We start from the raw sequence: 17350 nt of genomic DNA, 5'->3' as shown, positions 1-17350 counted from the left end.
AGACAAATAAGCATTTTTAGAATGTCAGTAAAAAGAAAAAAGATCTCCCAGATCCTATTTAACAAACTAGACATACACAAATTGTCGTAAATGGCTAAGATCTAACCAAGTACTTTGAAAATATTTCAGGGTAAAGAAGTAGAACTCTTCTTGGTCAAACCATGAAACCTATCATTTCAAAAGACCTCCATGTGCAAGCTGTGACAGACTGCAGATATGAATCCACGAGGATGTTCCTGAAATCCTGGGAATTATAAACTGTAGGTCTTACTTCAGACATGACTTTTCACTCCTACCAACCCTCTATAAAAGTTAAAGAAAATAAATAGTTTGTGTAAGGGGAAATGCCTGACCTACAATATATTTCTTCAAGGATTAAATTAGACAGTGAACAAAACAGAACCAGTGGTATAAACAATCTAGACTTTTTTTTTTTTTTTTTTTGCGGTATGCAGGCCTCTCACTGTTGTGGCCTCTCCCGTTGCGGAGCACAGGCTCCGGATGCGCAGGCTCAGCGGCCATGGCTCACGGGCCCAGCCGCTCTGCGGCACATGGGATCCTCCCAGACCGGGGCACGAACCCGTATCCCCTGCATCGGCAGGCGGACTCTCAACCACTGCGCCACCAGGGAGGCCCAACAATCTAGATTTTTGAAAAGCATTTCACAAGTCTTTAAACAAAAGGATGTTTCTCCAAATTAATATTGGGATAAAGGAGATGTTGACATGAACAGGGAGCTCCTGAAGAAATATTATGTTAGGGTCAGGGATCTCTTTGGAATCTTTGGTTTGCTGTAGTAACCAAAAACATGCACATGTGTCAACACACCCAAAATTTCATGTGAAATTTGAGAGATTTCACTACATCTTTCACCAGGGATCACTGGTTAAGTATCTCTGCTTTCAAAGTTGAGACTAACATTATTTAATATGTCTAAAACTACTGTTTAAAAGGGAGTGCAGATTGAATCTGCTATTACATTAAATTCTTGAGGAAACAATATAAAAAACAATTGGAATTCATAGCACATCTCACAGAGAGCAGAGAGGAAAGTGAGAGATAAGGAGTATTATGTGAGCAAATATATATTAAAACATTCTGGTGATATCAGCAGGACATTTAGGCATATAATAAATAATGTCATAAAAGGAATGACCTAATATGCCAGTGTGAAAAGTAATTCTGCCAATGAAATGTTGAGAACCACCAGGAAAGGACATTAGAGGAGAAAAAATTCTGCAACTAAAAATATGCTCTCCTTTGTACAAGTACTACAAGGGGCAAACATTAGGAAGGATGACAGTGTGAAAGAAGGTCTAGTGAAAGACAATTAGAATGATCAAGGGAAGATCATGTGGTTTAAAGTTTAGAAAAAAGTAATCAATGATGGCTCCATATTGAGTTCTAGGGTAAATGCAGATATTTTGGGAAGCAGTCTTAACCTTTAGACTTGATATCAAGGATAATGTGCTTTTCTACATCATCTCTGGATATGTCAGAGACATACTGAGCCAAACAGGTTTGACACAAGACATAAGATTTTGAAAACTGCCAACCGCATGCTAAAGTTTCAATTAAGAGAAGTTTACTTAAAATAAATACAAAGGAATGCACAGCCAATAACCATGAGTCAATTCTGTCTTCTGATTTAATACCTGACAAATCAATATCTGATAAATCACTAAGTTCTAAAAATAGTTCAATTATATTCTTAACTTCCCTATCCATGAATAAAAATTAGTGATGAGGTTTAAGTGCAAAAATATTTAGTATGAGTTAATAACAAACTTCCATAAACATATTTATTCCTTAATTAAGAGACTCTAAAGTTCCAGAATTTGGTACTATTTTCCGTTTTATGATTACTTGAGCTAAGAACGCAGGGTTCTTCTTTGCTTTAAGTTACTTTCATCAGCCCAAATTTAAGCTCACTTTACAATTTCATTAAGTATAAACTGTAATATATTACCTCGGCAAACTGAAATAATGGTGACTTCTGACGTAATTCAGAGGATTCTGAAACATCAGGCCTGCAAGTGCCAGAGGATATCTGAAACAAAGAAAGGTGGTATGAGGCATCACAAGAATAGCTTCTGGAAGACAACAGAAGACAAATGTCACGTAAAACATTCCTATTTGAGGAAGGAATGGTTTTGACTCCCCAAATTTGAGGCAGTACTGTGACAAAAAGGTAGTTATATTCTGCAAAGTCTTACACAAGGTTTTATCAAGTTTTATATATTCATTCAACTTCTAAATAATGCCATAAATTGTAGGAGATAGACAGGACAATGTATTTCAGAAAAATTACTATTAACCACAGAGAAATGTCTACAATGATGCCTATTTGATCTCTTGGCTTTCTGCAACCAAATCCAAAGAATATCTACTTCTTCCATGTTCTGTGTTTCCCCACTATTTCATATAACCTGACTACATGAAAACGCAAATGTGTTTCGATTATAAGCCTTTTGGGAAAACAAAACTAAGGTCCAATTTTTGTTTTCCAGGGCTTTCATGTATTTATATACAAGCCCCAATCTTAGAAAAGTTAGTACTATTTTCCTAAGAGAAATTTCCTTTATAAAATATTCTTTATATTATTTTCAACACTGGGTAAACATTTAACGCTCTACAATCTTTACCTGTGATTTTCATTATTAACAACAGTTACAAAAACACCACTGATTTTTTAAAAAATTCTTGCTGTTTATCAAGTACTATTCTCAGGATACATAATTCCTCTTTATCTCAATGTTAAAAATTGACCCATTTCTGCATTTGGGTGAAATAATAACTTAGGTGGTAGCCTATAATTCAAAAGTCATAGGAGTCATAGAATGTTAGAGAGGAAGGATTTCAGCATCCCTCTGATCTAACCCTTTTTACAGATAAAGGAACGTAGGACCAGACAGGTAAATGACATCTCTACTCCCCAACATTCAATAATCCCCTTATTCTTTATTATTATAGCACTTAGCACTGACCACCACAAGACATAAATATGTGTTTATGGTCCATCTTCTCCCAGGGATTTTGTTTAATGCAGAATCCTCAACATTGCCTGGGCACAATGTAGATACTCAAGTATTTGTTGAAGTAACTAAATCAAAATTGACAACATGTCTTCTAAACACCAAAACAGTGTGTCTGTCCCCTCTCCCTCCTTTCCTGAATGACAAGGTTAGAGAGTCTTAGGGAACAAGTTATCTTTCACTTTAGAGGAAAAATAAAAGTTAAAAATACTTTTTAATAACATGTTTCTGACAACAAAATAATCCAAGATCACTACTGAAAACCTGAAAAAAAAAAAAAAAACAGAAGAAGAATCATCTCCCAAAGATAAGCACTGGTAATATTCCATGTATATTCTTCCAGTTGTGTGTATAGATAATGTTTTCAACAGAAATGGGATGATGTACTACAAAATGTTCGTTTTTAACAATACATTGATTTTCCTGTTATTAAACCTTTTCCGATGTAATTTTAATAGCTGCATGTGATTAACTTAGATGGTTGAATCTATGGAAAGAGCTGGCAGTCACCCAGGTTATGTTCCTAAAACTAGAGTTTCTCACTGAACTTCTTCAGTAGACATGGAAGATGTGTTTCTCTAACAACGTCATAGGCCACTGGGCAGGAACAAGCATTTGAACTTTTAATTGTCACCTTTGGATGTGAAAGGGTAATGGCCAACTTCTTCCAGTGATAAGCTCCATAGAAAAGGTGCAGAAGCTTTAATTAATTTGCCACCTGTGGTTTGGCTGCCAAAGCCTGATTCCCTCCCTGTCACTTGACTATTTGAAAACTAGTGTGCCAAAAAGTCCAGAAGTTTTTATTTGCTTTCTAAAACTTTGAAGCCAAGGAGACACAAAATGTACTAAAAAAGGCCAGCAAATCCTGAAATTACTAGACACAAAAAATTCCTTTATTGGAATTGAAAGAAATACTTGAATGAACTGTATCTTTATAATTTCTAAACAATGAAAAAAAATCAATACTGCCCTGGTTTATAAAGAAATCCTGTGTGCTTAACCCCCAGATATCTTGGTAAATAATCAAAATTTTGTTTAAAATTAAGCCTAGGGAATTTCCTGGCGGTCCAGTGGTTAAGGATTTGGTGCTTTCACTGCCATGGCCCAGGTTCAATCCCTGGTCGGGGAACTAAGATCTCACAAATTGCATGGCCAAAAATTAAAATAAAATAAAATAAAATAAAATAGAGCCTAGGACTAAATAAAAATTATAAAGTGACTTTATAAAACTTTAATAATGTAGGTTGTACACATGACAGAAAGCTATGAAGATATTTAGAATTAAGTATATTATCATATAGGGTAACTACCCTGTATAAAGCCTATGTAATATATAACACATATTTTTATTTCTAATCCCATGATGCATGAGAGAGTTATCATTTATGAGATTAGTTAACCTATGGCTCAATTAGAGTTCATGTTAACTGTAAGAAGAAAAGTCAACTTTCTTTTAAGTGCCATTATAGATAATATGGCCATGACTATACATACATCCAGTCATAAAGGTTTAAAGTTTAATGAGACCCTCTGCAATCATTATGATGGATGGTCTTAAATAAAACTTTCTATTTGTATGGAGAATTCAAATGTAAGTACTTATCAAGACACCTATAATCCTACACGTTATGTCAATTGTACTATGCAATCAGAGAAGTCTATGCATGCGTGTTTGTGCTCCCCACACACCTGATGCACAGTAGAGGCACAATGAATACTGATTGACTGACTTGATTCTCTGTGTTTATGAATATGAGGAACCTCAATGACCTGGCCAGGAATCACACAACAAAGGCTGTCCAATGGTTAAAACAGTGATTACAGTCACTGAGGCTATGCATTTTACTGTAGTGGATAACGTCTCCTTTTAAAATCTAGTTACTCTTACTTTAAAGCACTGTGGGTTTAGCCTTTATTTTCAGTGTAGTATAATGGAAACAGCACAAAATTAGGAGCCAGAAGAGTTGGCTTACTACTAAGCTGTGTGGTTACCTGACTTTCTAGGCCACAGAATTAACAGAAGCAGCAAATCAGAAGGGGCCAAGAGTGGGGATAAGAAAAAGGAAGAGGCGCTTCCCTGGTGGCGCAGTGGTTGGGAATCCACCTGCCAGGGATGCGGGTTCGAGCTCTGGTCTGGGAGGATCCCACATGCCACAGAGCAACTAGGCCCATGAGCCCACGTGCCACAACTACTGAAGCCCGCACGCCTAGAGCCCACGCTCTGCGACTGCAACAAGAGAAGACACCGCAGTGAGAAGCCTGCACACTGCACCGAAGAGTAGCCCCCGCTGACCACAACTAGAGAAAGCCCGCGTGCAGCAACGAAGACCCAACGCAGCCAAAAATAAATTAAGTAAATAAATTTTTAAAAAAGGAAGAGCATTGAAAAAGAAACAATGCCACCAGCAAGAAGACACAAAGCAAAAAGACAGAAAAACTGTAGGCACAATTTTTTTTTAAAATTTTATTGAAGCACAGTTGATTTACAACACAAATGTTTTATAAAGCACTGTAGTCTATTTAAAACAAATAACCAAAATATTGGGTGTAAGATAGGCTTAAGGATGTACTGTACAACATGGGGAATATAGCCAATATTTTGTAAAAATTGTAAATGGAAAGTAACCTTCCAAAATTGTATTAAAATTTTTAAAAATCACGGTTATTTAGTAAAGTAGATTATCACAAAAGCTAAAAAATAAAATTTAAAAATAATAATAGGGCCTCCCTGGTGGCGCAAGTGGTTGAGAGTCCGCCTGCCGATGCAGGGGATACGGGTTCGTGCCCCGGTCTGGGAGGATCCCATGTGCCGCGGAGCGGCTGGGCCCGTGAGCCATGGCCGCTGGGCCTGCGCGTCCGGAGCCTGTGCTCCGCGACGGGGGAGGCCACAACAGTGGGAGGCCCGCATACCGCAAAAAAAAAAATAAAAAAAATAAAAAAAAATAAAAAAAAATAAAAATAATAATAAAATAGAGCGAGTAGTACTAAAGTTTTTCCTAAATGTAGTAATTAATATTTATAACTGTGATTCTAAGTTGTCAAGATAAGAATAATTATAAAAATATTCTTTATTAAAAGGCAGAAATGCATTTGATACATGTTAGACATATTTCCATCTAAAATCTCAAAATGTAAAAATGGTTCAATGACATGGAAAATGTACTGAGGTAGAATTCATTCTTGAGTGTTTGATAAATGAGGCATCCAGTGCAAGTGTATATATTTGTGCATACATGTAAACGTTTGGCAAAGAAATCTGGCATTACATCCACATGGAAGGAAGAGGTTATTTCACACAAAAGACTCCTGTTTAATGTTATTAGAGGATCCTAGACCTTGTCACCTTGCAATATCACCTTGCTGTTTGTATTTACAGTATCATAAATTACTTATTAGGTGGGGTATGCTTTTTATGGAGAAACATCATTCTTCAACATCCATTCTTCATCTAAAGCCAGCTTACTTTCCAAACATAACAAAATATAGAGATCAAATATATCTGTTTTGAGGCTTCCCTGGTGGCGCAGTGGTTAAGAATCTGCCTGCCAATGCAGGGGACATGGGTTCGAGCCCTGGTCCGGGAAGATCCCACATGCCACGGAGCAACTAAGCCCGTGTGCCACAACTACGTAGCCTGCGCTCTAGAGCCCACGAGCCACAACTACTGAGCCCACGCGCCACCGCTATTGAAGCCCGCACACCTAGAGCCTGTGCTCCGCAACAAGAGGCCACCGCAATGAGAAGCCCGCGCACTGCAATGAAGAGCAGCCCCCGCTGGCTGCAACTAGAGAAAGCCCGCGGGCAGCAACGAAGACCCAACACAGCCAAAAATAAATAAATTAATAAATAAATCTATTAAAAAAAAGAGATATCCGTTCATCAATTAAGAGGAAAGAAAAAATACCAAATAAGTAGGGATTCAAAAAACCCAAGAAGCTCTTTTTAGAAATAGTGTCTGAAATAATCCATAAAGCCACTAGGTGTTGCTATATGCCCAGTAAAGAAAACTGCTAAAGGGATTTTAAAAGCAGTTTTGTTAACCACACACGTTTTCAACTTCCCTTAAATCCAATCTTCCCTTTAAATTAGCTATAATTCTCAATAACCAAGGAAGGGGAATGATTAGTATAATTAAGAATTACGACGAGCTAATACTTTTTTCCCACAGGCAAAATGCACATCATGATAACGAGAGACATAGAAACATGATCCAGCCCCTTGATATAAAACAAGATCAAGCCACTCAGATGCACTGTTTGGAAAGCTAGGTTTTATTAAGAGCCCATTCCTACTTCGCAAGGCACACGACCACAGACACAGAGCTGGATTGTGATGGACACATAGTCTACAAAAGGGATGAAGTACACTGGTTGTATCTGAACTCCACATCCCTGCTCTTGCTAATTTAAACATTTACTGATTACTCACTCCTTCAACAAACATTCAATAAACCACCATTACATACCAGCCACAAAGACTGCTGTTCTCTTTCAAGAAGCTTACATCCCACTTGTGTGCATTACATGCTGGGGAATAAAATGAGACTAAGGGGATGTGTCTGGCCGTTAAGTTGCTTGCATTTCCATGCAGGAGACAGCTACACATTAAGAACGGACGTGCCTCTTGGTGGAATATTACAAGGTCTGTGGGAGGACAGAGAAGCAGCCTTCATTCTTTCTGGGGACAGATGGAAGAAGTAAGGTAAGTAGCATCTGAGATCTCCCTACAAGGAACACCAGAATTGTGGAAATGATGTGGTCACAGCAGGAGGAAAAGCATGGAGGAAGTGCCCTGTGTGTGAGAGAAGCAGTGACTTTCCCTGTGTGACTGAAGCCTGAGATGCCCGGGAGTGCAGTGGGAGATGAATCAGACTGAGAGGGAACTGAATGCTAGGTTAAGAACTCTGAAAATTAGGCTGGAGGCAATGGGGAGTCAGCCAAGGTTTTCAGTCAGAGGAGCGGCAATGATGAGAGATGTGTAGTTAAATAATTCTGTCAGTGGAGTGCAGGATGACCTTGGCTGGGGAGTGACTGGAGGCAAGAGACCAATTAGAAGGTTAAGGAAATAAACCAGCTGAGATGTGGGGCCCCAATTAAACAGAGATGGCATTTGCCAGGGCTCAGTAATTGCCTGGAAAGGTGTCAGGGCGGAGGGAGAGGGGTCAGTCAGTGCCAGTGTTCCTAAGGTAAGTTAAACCCTTTCACCGAAAGAGCGAATATGAGAGAAGGAAGACTGTTTAGGCAGCGGTGGAAGGCGGGGTTGTCTTCTTCTGGAGGAGAGGGGTTGGGGGTAGAGGATTCCATTTCAGAGTTCAAGGACAAAGATCCTGTGTGACTCCAAGGCCCAGTGATCTGATTCTCACCCTCATTCAGCCTGGCCCAGGCTTTCTTACAATTGGCAGCTTTTACCAGGTATCCTTCTATAACGGAGGACCTGAGTGATCACTTAATTTGCATTTAATATGAGATGTTAAATGAAGCTCTGAAATGGACTTGAGCTTTTAAACACAGGTGAATTCAATGTAAGTATATTACATACAAGTTAGTCCTTCAAAACCTACTTAAGGACTAAAATGAAGCCACTCTTAATTAAACCTAAATGAGGTAAAGGAGCACCTGAGGACTAAAGCAGCGCACCTGACTGGCGGACACTAGGACTGAGCTGCAGTTGAGAGAGAGTGGGGCCACCCTGAGGAGCGCAACCCAACAGCACTGCATAGAGTTGTGAGCGCCTCAAAATTAGAATGTAAGTCAAGTCATTTGGCTGAGAGGAAGGATAAGTCCCTGGTTTGTCTCAGGGCACCAGGGCTACCAGAGTCAAGTTTCCTATCATTCTAAGCCGTGTGGCAAAGCACTAGGATGGAAGTCCAGGACAGACTCCAGGTCACCTCTACAAACTGCTGTAGTAGTTGAGACAAACCATAGCATCTTCCTGCCTCAGTTTCCTCATCTGATTAAACAGGTAACAACGCTACTGACGTCTTCACAGGACACTGTGAGAACAGAACGCAGTCGTGTATACAAACACGCTCTCAACGACAACGCAGCAGCAACAGTACCACCCTTCTCATTTACCTTCTTGTTCTCTATTCTCCTCTTTTCCCGCTCACTTGTTGCCCACCTTCCCCACTACCCCTTCCCACCATCTCTGGGAGACCGAAGAGCTCCTGTGAGTTCACCACTGTCTTGAGCAATGCGGCCCAGGAACTCAATGAGGACAGATGCTTGTCAATCGGGTTGGGTAGAAGGACTTGATTCTCTGGGCTTTGAGACCCACTGCTGAGAGATGGAAGAGGCTGGGCTAGATGGGCAGTTCCAGCCAAAGTGGGCAGTAAGCAGGGACATGAAAAGGAGAGGTTTCTACCCGGAATTGAGAAAGCTCAAAGAGCCTATTTAATGTAAAATTTAAGTATAGTATTTCCTCACAAAATATGTTTAAAAGCTATAAAACTGTTGAGAAGGGAAATTAACAGCTTCAGTGAGAAGGGGGCAAGAGTTGGGGGTAGGGTTGGAATTCAGTGGATTTAAGCATCCTGGAGTAGTCAAATATAGTAGCCTAAGAGAGGCACATGTCAAACTAGCTCAGATGTACCAACAGGCAGTAAAATAATTTTCCCCACTTCACTGATATCAGATATTATAAGAAAGGGGAAAACTTTCAATTTTATCAAAAATCTGTATTTGTTTTAAATTTAAAACTCACAGTGTTTTAAATATAGACATATTCATTAACAAGTATTGGTATTATCACCTTTTCTCTATCTTAGATTTCACCCATCTCATTACTTAATGGAAAATATACAGGTTTAAATCCTAGTATAATGACTTTCTTGCTCTATGACCTTAGGCTGTTTAACCTCTCTAGCCTAGTTTCCTCATTTATGAAATGGGGAATAATAAACCAACCTCTTAAGGATCATGGAAGGATGAAATGAGATAATCAGTGTAAGTGCTTAGTACAGTGCTTGGTCCCCAGAAAGCACTCATGAAATGGCTGCGTAAGGGTGCAGACACCACTGCATAAGTGGCCCGAGTTGAGGTCAGGTGGGTGGGGACTGAATCACAAAGGTCCCTGTAGGCTATATGAAGACTGAAGCTAGTCTCCCTGGGTTCAAATCCTAATTCTGTCACTTCATAGCTACACAATCTTCAACAGATTATTTACTCAATGTGAATACGCTGCTAGTAAAACATACTATAGCCTGTAGGAGTAACAGCCTGACATAATATAAGCTTTCAAGTTAAGTATGAAATACCAAGAATAAATTACAGTAATAATACTAGGTACCTATAAGAATGCTTTTCAGGAGAGGTGAATATGCCTTACAGGTTTTATTTAATTAATCTTCATAGATGTCTTGGGAGTTAGAAGCAAGTGGGTATTATTATTATTTTTTAACATCTTTATTGGAGTATAATTGCTTTACAATGGTGTGTTAGTTTCTGCTTTATAACAAAGTGAATCAGTTATACATATACATACATCCCCATATCTCTTCCCTCTTGCATCTCCCTCCCTCCCACCCTCCCTATCCCACCCCTCTAGGCGGTCACAAAGCACCGAGCTGATCTCCCTGTGCTATGTGGCTGCTTCCCACTAGCTATCGGTTTTACATTTGGTAGTGTATATAAAAAGAAATGAAACTGAGTTGTTTGTAGTGAGGTGGATGGACCTAGAGTCTGTCATACAGAGTGAAGCAAGTCAGAAAGAGAAAAACAAGTGGGTATTATTAGGATGGATTATTATTAGGATGGATTATTAGGATCCATTTTACAGGATGGAAGGCAAAGAAAAGCGTGGCTTGATCGTTAACTCTGTCATATCTCTTCATTCCAACAAAAGAACTAGGCATTCTAAAATCACAGACCCAAGTCTAATATTACTTCCCAAACATCTGAAAGTTTGCCTTCAGTTCATTCATTCAACTAAATAGATATTGATACCGTCAAACTGTTTCATCGGCCAAGATTATTCTGCCTAACTTTTCTTATTTTCTTTTATTCCCCAAACCATCTTTTCTGTTTTAGCCAAGATGACTTTCTGGTGCTCACTTAGGTCCAATACTGAAATGTCGACCTTTCCAATATTATTCCAAGCTGTTCTATATATTATGTGTTGAATAATCTCCCCTTCCACTTCTGAAATGTACCACTCCCTGCCTTTGTTTTTTAAATTTAATTTAGCTTTACATTTTTATTAAAATAAGTTAAAAATATAACACTATAGAAATTTTCAGTCCTGGAGATTACTTCTAGAAATTCTAGATCAAATACTTATACTTTATTTATTACATTTTCATCTTCAGATAGTAACTGACTGATATGAATCATAAAGGCTTAACTCAGTGTAACTAACTGCCTTCTCTTTAGCTCTTCCCAGAGTTTGATGTGAACATTATTACTTTTATTTCTTCTATTTTTTCTTTCTTGTTCCTTTAAAGTAAAAAGGAAAAGTGTTCACTTAAAGCTGCTAGACACTGTAGAATGGACTGGCTCTCTACAACCCCCTGGTTAGTATATTTTAAGCTTATACCATATTTTCTTGATTAAAAAGCTTCATTTGTTTTTCAGCTTCTGTTTCCTAAAATCTTATATTCATTGGAAACACTCGTTTCCATTTCCTTCACTATTATGGGGTTATTTCCTAATAAGACTTCTATGCTTACATTTCACCGGGTGTCAGTAGAGACAAGCTTAGGCTGCTATTCTGAGTTTGTGTGTATGGGGTGTAGGGTGTCACTCCCTGATGACTGTGTTGCTCAATACAGGCAAACCTTGGAGATATGGCGGGTCCAGTTCCAGACCACCACAATCAAAAGTGAATATTGCAGTAAAGCTAGTCTCACAAAGTTTTTGGTTTTCCAGAGCATATAAGTTATGTTTACACTACAATGTAGTCTATTAAGTGTACAATAACATTATACCTAAAAAAAAAAAAGGACATGCTTTAATTTTACAATGCCTTATTGCTAAAAAATGCTATCATCTGAGCCTTCAGTGAGTCATCCTTTTTCTGATGGAGGGTCTTGCCTCGACACTGATGGCTGCTGACTGGTCAGGGTGGTTGGTGGTAGACGAAAGTTAGGGAGGCTGTGACAATTTCTTAAAATAAGACAACAATGAAGTTTGTCACATTAATTGACTCTTCCTTTCACAAACGATTTCTCTACAGCATGTGATGTTGTTTGATACCATTTTACCCACAGCAGAACTTCTTTCAAAATTGGAGTCAATCCTCTCAAACCCTGCCACTGCTTATCAACTAAATTTATGTCACACTGTAAATCCTTTCTCGTCATTTCAACAATCTTCATTGCATCTTCACCAGGAGTAGATTCCAGCTCAAGAAACCACTTTCTTTGCTCCATTAAAAGTAACTCCCCATCTGTTAAAGTTTTATCATGAGATTGAAGCAATTCAGTCACATCTTCAGCTCCTAATTCTAGTTCTCATGCTATTTCCACCACATCTGTAGTTACTTCCTCCATGCAAGCCTTGAACCCCTCAATGTCATCCATGAGAGTTGGAATCAACTTTTTCCCAACTCCTGTTAATGTTTATTTTTTTGTGTTTTTGTATTTTTTTGGCTGCACTGCACAGCTTTTGGGATCTTAGTTCCCCGACCAGGGATCGAACCCAGGCCTTGGCAGTGAAAGCGCCAAGTCCTAACCACTTGACCGTCAGGGAATTCCCTTAATGTTGATATTTAGATCTCTTCCCATGAAACGCAAACATTCTTAATGGCATCTAGGATGGTGAATCCTTTCCAGGAGGTTTTCAACTAACTGACTTTGCCCCAGATCCATCAGAGGAATCACTATATATGGCAGCTACAGCCTTACAAAATGTATTTCTTAAATAATAAGACTTGAAAGTCGAAGAGACTCCTTGATCCATGGGTGGCAGAATGGATGTGTTAGTAGGCATGAAAACATTAGTCTCGTTGTGCATCTACATCAGAGCTCTTGGATGACCAAGTGCACTGTCAATAAATGAGCAGTAATATTTTAAAAGGAATCTTCTTTTCTAAGCAGTAGGTCACAACAGAGGGTTTAAAATATTCAGTAAACTATGTTATAAACAGATATGCTGCCATCCAGGTTTTGCTGCTCCACTTATACAGCACAGGCAGAGTTGGTTTAGCCTAACTCTTGAGGGCCCTAGGATTTTCCGAATGGTAAATGAGCACTGGTTTCAATTTAAGTCACCAGCTGCATTAGTCCCTAACAAGAGAGTGGGTTTGTCTTTTGAAGCCTGGAAGTCAGACATTGACTTCTCCTCCCTAGATATGAAAGCCCTAGATGGCATCTTCTTCCAATAGAAGGCTGTTTCATCTACACTGAAAATCTGTTGTTCAGTGTAGCCACCTTCATGAAGTATCTTAGCTAGATCTTTGGGATAACTTGCTCTAGCTTCTACATCAGCCCTTGCTGCTTCACCTTGCCCTTTGATGTTATGGAGATGGCACCTTTTCTTAAAGCTCATGAACCAGCCTCTGCTGGCTTCAAACTTCTCTTCTGCAGCTTCCTCACCTCTCTCAGCCTTCACAGAATTGAACAGAGTTATGACCTTGCTCTGGATTAGGCTCTGGCTTAAGGGAATGTTGTGTCTGGTTTGATCTTCTAACCAGACCACTAAAACTTCTCCGTATCAGCAGCAATAAGACTGTTTCACATTCTTATCATTCGTGTGTTAAATGGAATAGTACTTTTAATTTCCTCCAAGAACTTTTCCTTTGCAGTCACACCTTGGCTGTTTGGCGCAAGAGGGTTCACTTTCAGCCTTTCCCAGCTTTCGACATGCCTTCCTCACTAAGCTTGATCATTTCTAGCTTTCGATTTAAAATGAGAGACGTGATTCTTCCTTTCACTTGAACACTTAAGAGACCAGTGAAGAGTGATTAACTGATTTAATTTCAACATTATTGTGTCTCAGGGAGTAGAGAGGCCTGAGGAGAGGGAGAGAGATGAGGGGGAGGGGGGACTACTGGTTGGTGGAGCAGTCAGAACACACAACATTTATCAGTTAAGTTCGCTGTCTCACATGGGTGTGATTTGTAGCACCCCCTCCCCAAATTACAATAGTAATATTAAAGATCGCTGATCACAGACCGCCATAACAAATATAATAATAAGGAAAAGTCTGAAATACTGCAAGAATTAACAAAATGTGACACAGAGATACGAAGCGAGTAATACAGTTGAAAAAATGTTGCCAATAGACCCGCTGGACGCAGGGTTGCCATAAACCTTCAATTTGTAAAAAATACAGTATCTGCAAATGCAATATCTGCAATAAAATGAGGTATGCCTATATGTTTATCTTGCTTCTTTAATCCATAAACTCTTTAATAACAAACACTGCTTTTTAAAATTTATCCCAAATATGTAGTGCATTTCAATGTACTCTGGGTATAAAGAAAATACAGGACTGATCATTTATGGGAAAAAGAATCAAACAAACTATGAATGCAATTTTTATCCCTTTTATTCATCAGAGACACAAATTACAGAACCAAGCTTGGCTTAATAACAGTAGCATATAAAAATGTTGACCTGATAATGCCAAAAATCTATCGTGGCAGATTCAGAGTTAATCAGAAGACTGAGAAAAAAAGGAGAAAACTCAAACATTTTGCTTGTTATTATTTGCTCACTGCTATCTCAAGAACATATAATTTCTCTCTGAAAACCCTAAGAGCACATCACATGTAGATCTGGGAAATTGTACAGGCCAAAGAAGCTTTTAACCTGGAATTTTACTGTTCCCATAACAGCAAGCCTCTCTACCTTCTAGAATTGTTTTTAAAAATACAGCTATTACCTATATTAAATTTTCTATATTAAAAAAATAGATTTTTGAGGACTTTTTCTATGTGATTAGGTTTTAGACTATTGAACAAAGGAAAATCTCCCTTTAAATAAAATATTTCAGAATAAGAATTTTCTCGTGGCATTTTTAAAAGCCATTATGATTAGACCTCCTCTGTGGCAGAATTTTTGTAAAATGTCACTTTATTTGACTGGTCCTACCTAATAGTATAAATACAGACTTCACAGTAATTGTTCCAAATGTCAGAAGCATGAAATTTCTGTACTTCTCTCCTTATCTCATTATGTTTATAATTTTCTTTTAAAAATATAAATATGTATTCACTGTATTTGTCATCTGCCAACATACATAAGCCCCTAAAGTTCTAAGACCATGTCTACATATTTGGAATAAGACATTACATGGAAATTAGGTGCTAAATGAAATCTACTGATACCTATGACATAAACTCTCAAACTAATTATATTTAGAGACAGCATTATTTTATACAAATTATGTTGCTTTATTATTTCAGTATCTCAAGATTATTTTCAATAATGACCTAAATATATCTGAGATGAAAAGTAGGGATTATGAAGAAAGAGTTGTATTCTTAGAAGTGGTTCTTAAAGAAATAAGTGCTGGCAACTTCTTCCTTAGCATAAATTCCCTTCTCCTGTAAGGTTTACTTCTTTAAGCCATTTAACTTTATTTCTTTAGCTTGAGAATTTTCAAAACAGTTCCCCTTCATCAGAAATGGAAGGCCGACCAATGCATGGTTTAAACTGCTTGTGTCAAACTCTGCTGTCCTTAAAAGCTGTGAGAAGAGCTATTCACTAAAAAGAGCCCAGGAGACAAACTTTAATCAAAGAAAAAAAAGTATTCCTTTCTTTGACTAGCATTTACAGATAGATAGCATCTATCTGTAAGTTCTTAGATGTTTATTTGTTTACATTTTTTCCTGAAAGTTAAAAGGAATGCTAATAGATATTGGGAAGAAAACTCCATTATTATCTAATCTGTTAGAAAAGATGATACTGACTTTCACAATACAGTGTATTCTTGGAAATCATGAGTCAGACTGTGTTGAAAGGTCAAATGTGCATTATTACTCCAACATTCACCTGTGGGAACAAGCTTGGGATACTCTACACCCAAGTGAGAGTTAGTCTGATTGCCATTAGGGAGCAACCATGTGTTAGAAAGTAAAATGATGCCAGAGGCGGCTATTGTGTGAGGAAGTACAAACATGCTGAATAATGAGTATGCAAAGGTACAAACTGACATGTTGACTTTTTCTAGCTAAAGATTAGTACAATGTAAATAACTACCAGTCCACCAAATTTACACATTTACTGCTACACTGAATTGAACAGAAATAAAAAGTTAAATCAAATTGAACATATGGTCAAGTACTATGGATCCCAAATATAAACTGTAAATAATAAAAACCTTTTGTGATGTAAATATCTTATGTATCCTCTAAAACGATTATCTGAATAGACTTCAACTGTAATCCATATAGCACGCACACGACTTAAAAAACAAAAGAAAGAAAGAAAGAAAGAAATATATATATGCAATAAAATTGCTATTTTGTCCTAAATAGCAACTCTGGTTGGGGATTGAAAAACTTCCAGCTCAAGGACCTGAGTTTGGTAAAATAATATGATCTGCAGGTCACTGCATCTGGCCTCTGTTAAATGGGTCTGGAAAATAGAGGAATTCCACAAATGCAAACTATGCATGGCTACCGGATACTACCTGCCTATCAAAACCATACTTAAAAATATTTAGCAGAAACAGCCCAATAACAATACAAGGGAATAAAAAATGAAACCAAGGTCATAAGGGCCTGGGTCCTTTTTCATTTTCCATTTAAAAAAAATAAGCAATCTTGGAATGCCATGTTTCCTGATTTTCAAAAACAGAAGTTTGAATTTATTCAGGTACCAGAGAGACTGACAGTTTCATGCTCTTTTTTAACTCTCATCTTTTCACTAGCAAGTCTAATGAGAACATCACAAAAGCAGAGAATGTTATGAATAGAATGAATGAATCATAGGATCCACCCTATGCACCCCATGACACAGTCATGGCAAATGCTAATTATCTGTACATTGCAAGTCTTATTCCTATGCTTAGGGAACCTCCTCAAAATCTGCACCTGACTTGTGTTTGTGTCCTTCAAGCACAATATAATGCACATAGAGATCTTAATGAAAACAATTAAAAGCAGAGTTTATTCATGAGCTGTAAAAAGTGAAACTGTAGAACTAACAGTGTGAACAGAACACAAATGTCTGTGTTCTCAACCCCCAGCAGGAACAGAGTAGAGAAGGATGAGGGACCACTTACCTCTGGTGTACCAAGAGCATGTTCTCCAGCTAAAAGCAGCATGCTCAGGCCTCCCATTTGAGTAGGATCTAAATAAGTCAAAAACAAGTAAATCATCAATTCATAACCATGAACTATATATAATCCAGAGTTGAAAAAGAATACTCA

The 17350-nt window shown here is 38.1% G+C and overlaps 1 protein-coding gene across 15 annotated transcripts in view; it reads right to left on the bottom strand.

The window, feature by feature from the left end:
- BBX (BBX high mobility group box domain containing) overlaps window positions 1-17350 on the bottom strand; it is a 296320-nt gene that overhangs the window by 58295 nt on the left and 220675 nt on the right. For all 15 annotated transcript variants that reach the window (XM_060098744.1, XM_060098747.1, XM_060098748.1 and 12 more), the window contains 2 exons: window positions 17204-17271; window positions 1970-2050 (listed from right to left, as the gene is read on the bottom strand). In XM_060098744.1, the coding sequence (XP_059954727.1) occupies window positions 1970-2050; window positions 17204-17271 (149 nt within the window). The remainder of the gene's footprint in view (window positions 1-1969; window positions 2051-17203; window positions 17272-17350) is intronic.

The sequence above is a fragment of the Mesoplodon densirostris genome, chromosome 5, assembly GCF_025265405.1.
Source record: "Mesoplodon densirostris isolate mMesDen1 chromosome 5, mMesDen1 primary haplotype, whole genome shotgun sequence".
Taxonomy (NCBI): Eukaryota; Metazoa; Chordata; class Mammalia; order Artiodactyla; family Ziphiidae; genus Mesoplodon; species Mesoplodon densirostris.
The sequence above is the reverse complement of the archived record's forward strand: the minus strand, read 5'-3'. Positions and strand labels throughout refer to the sequence as shown.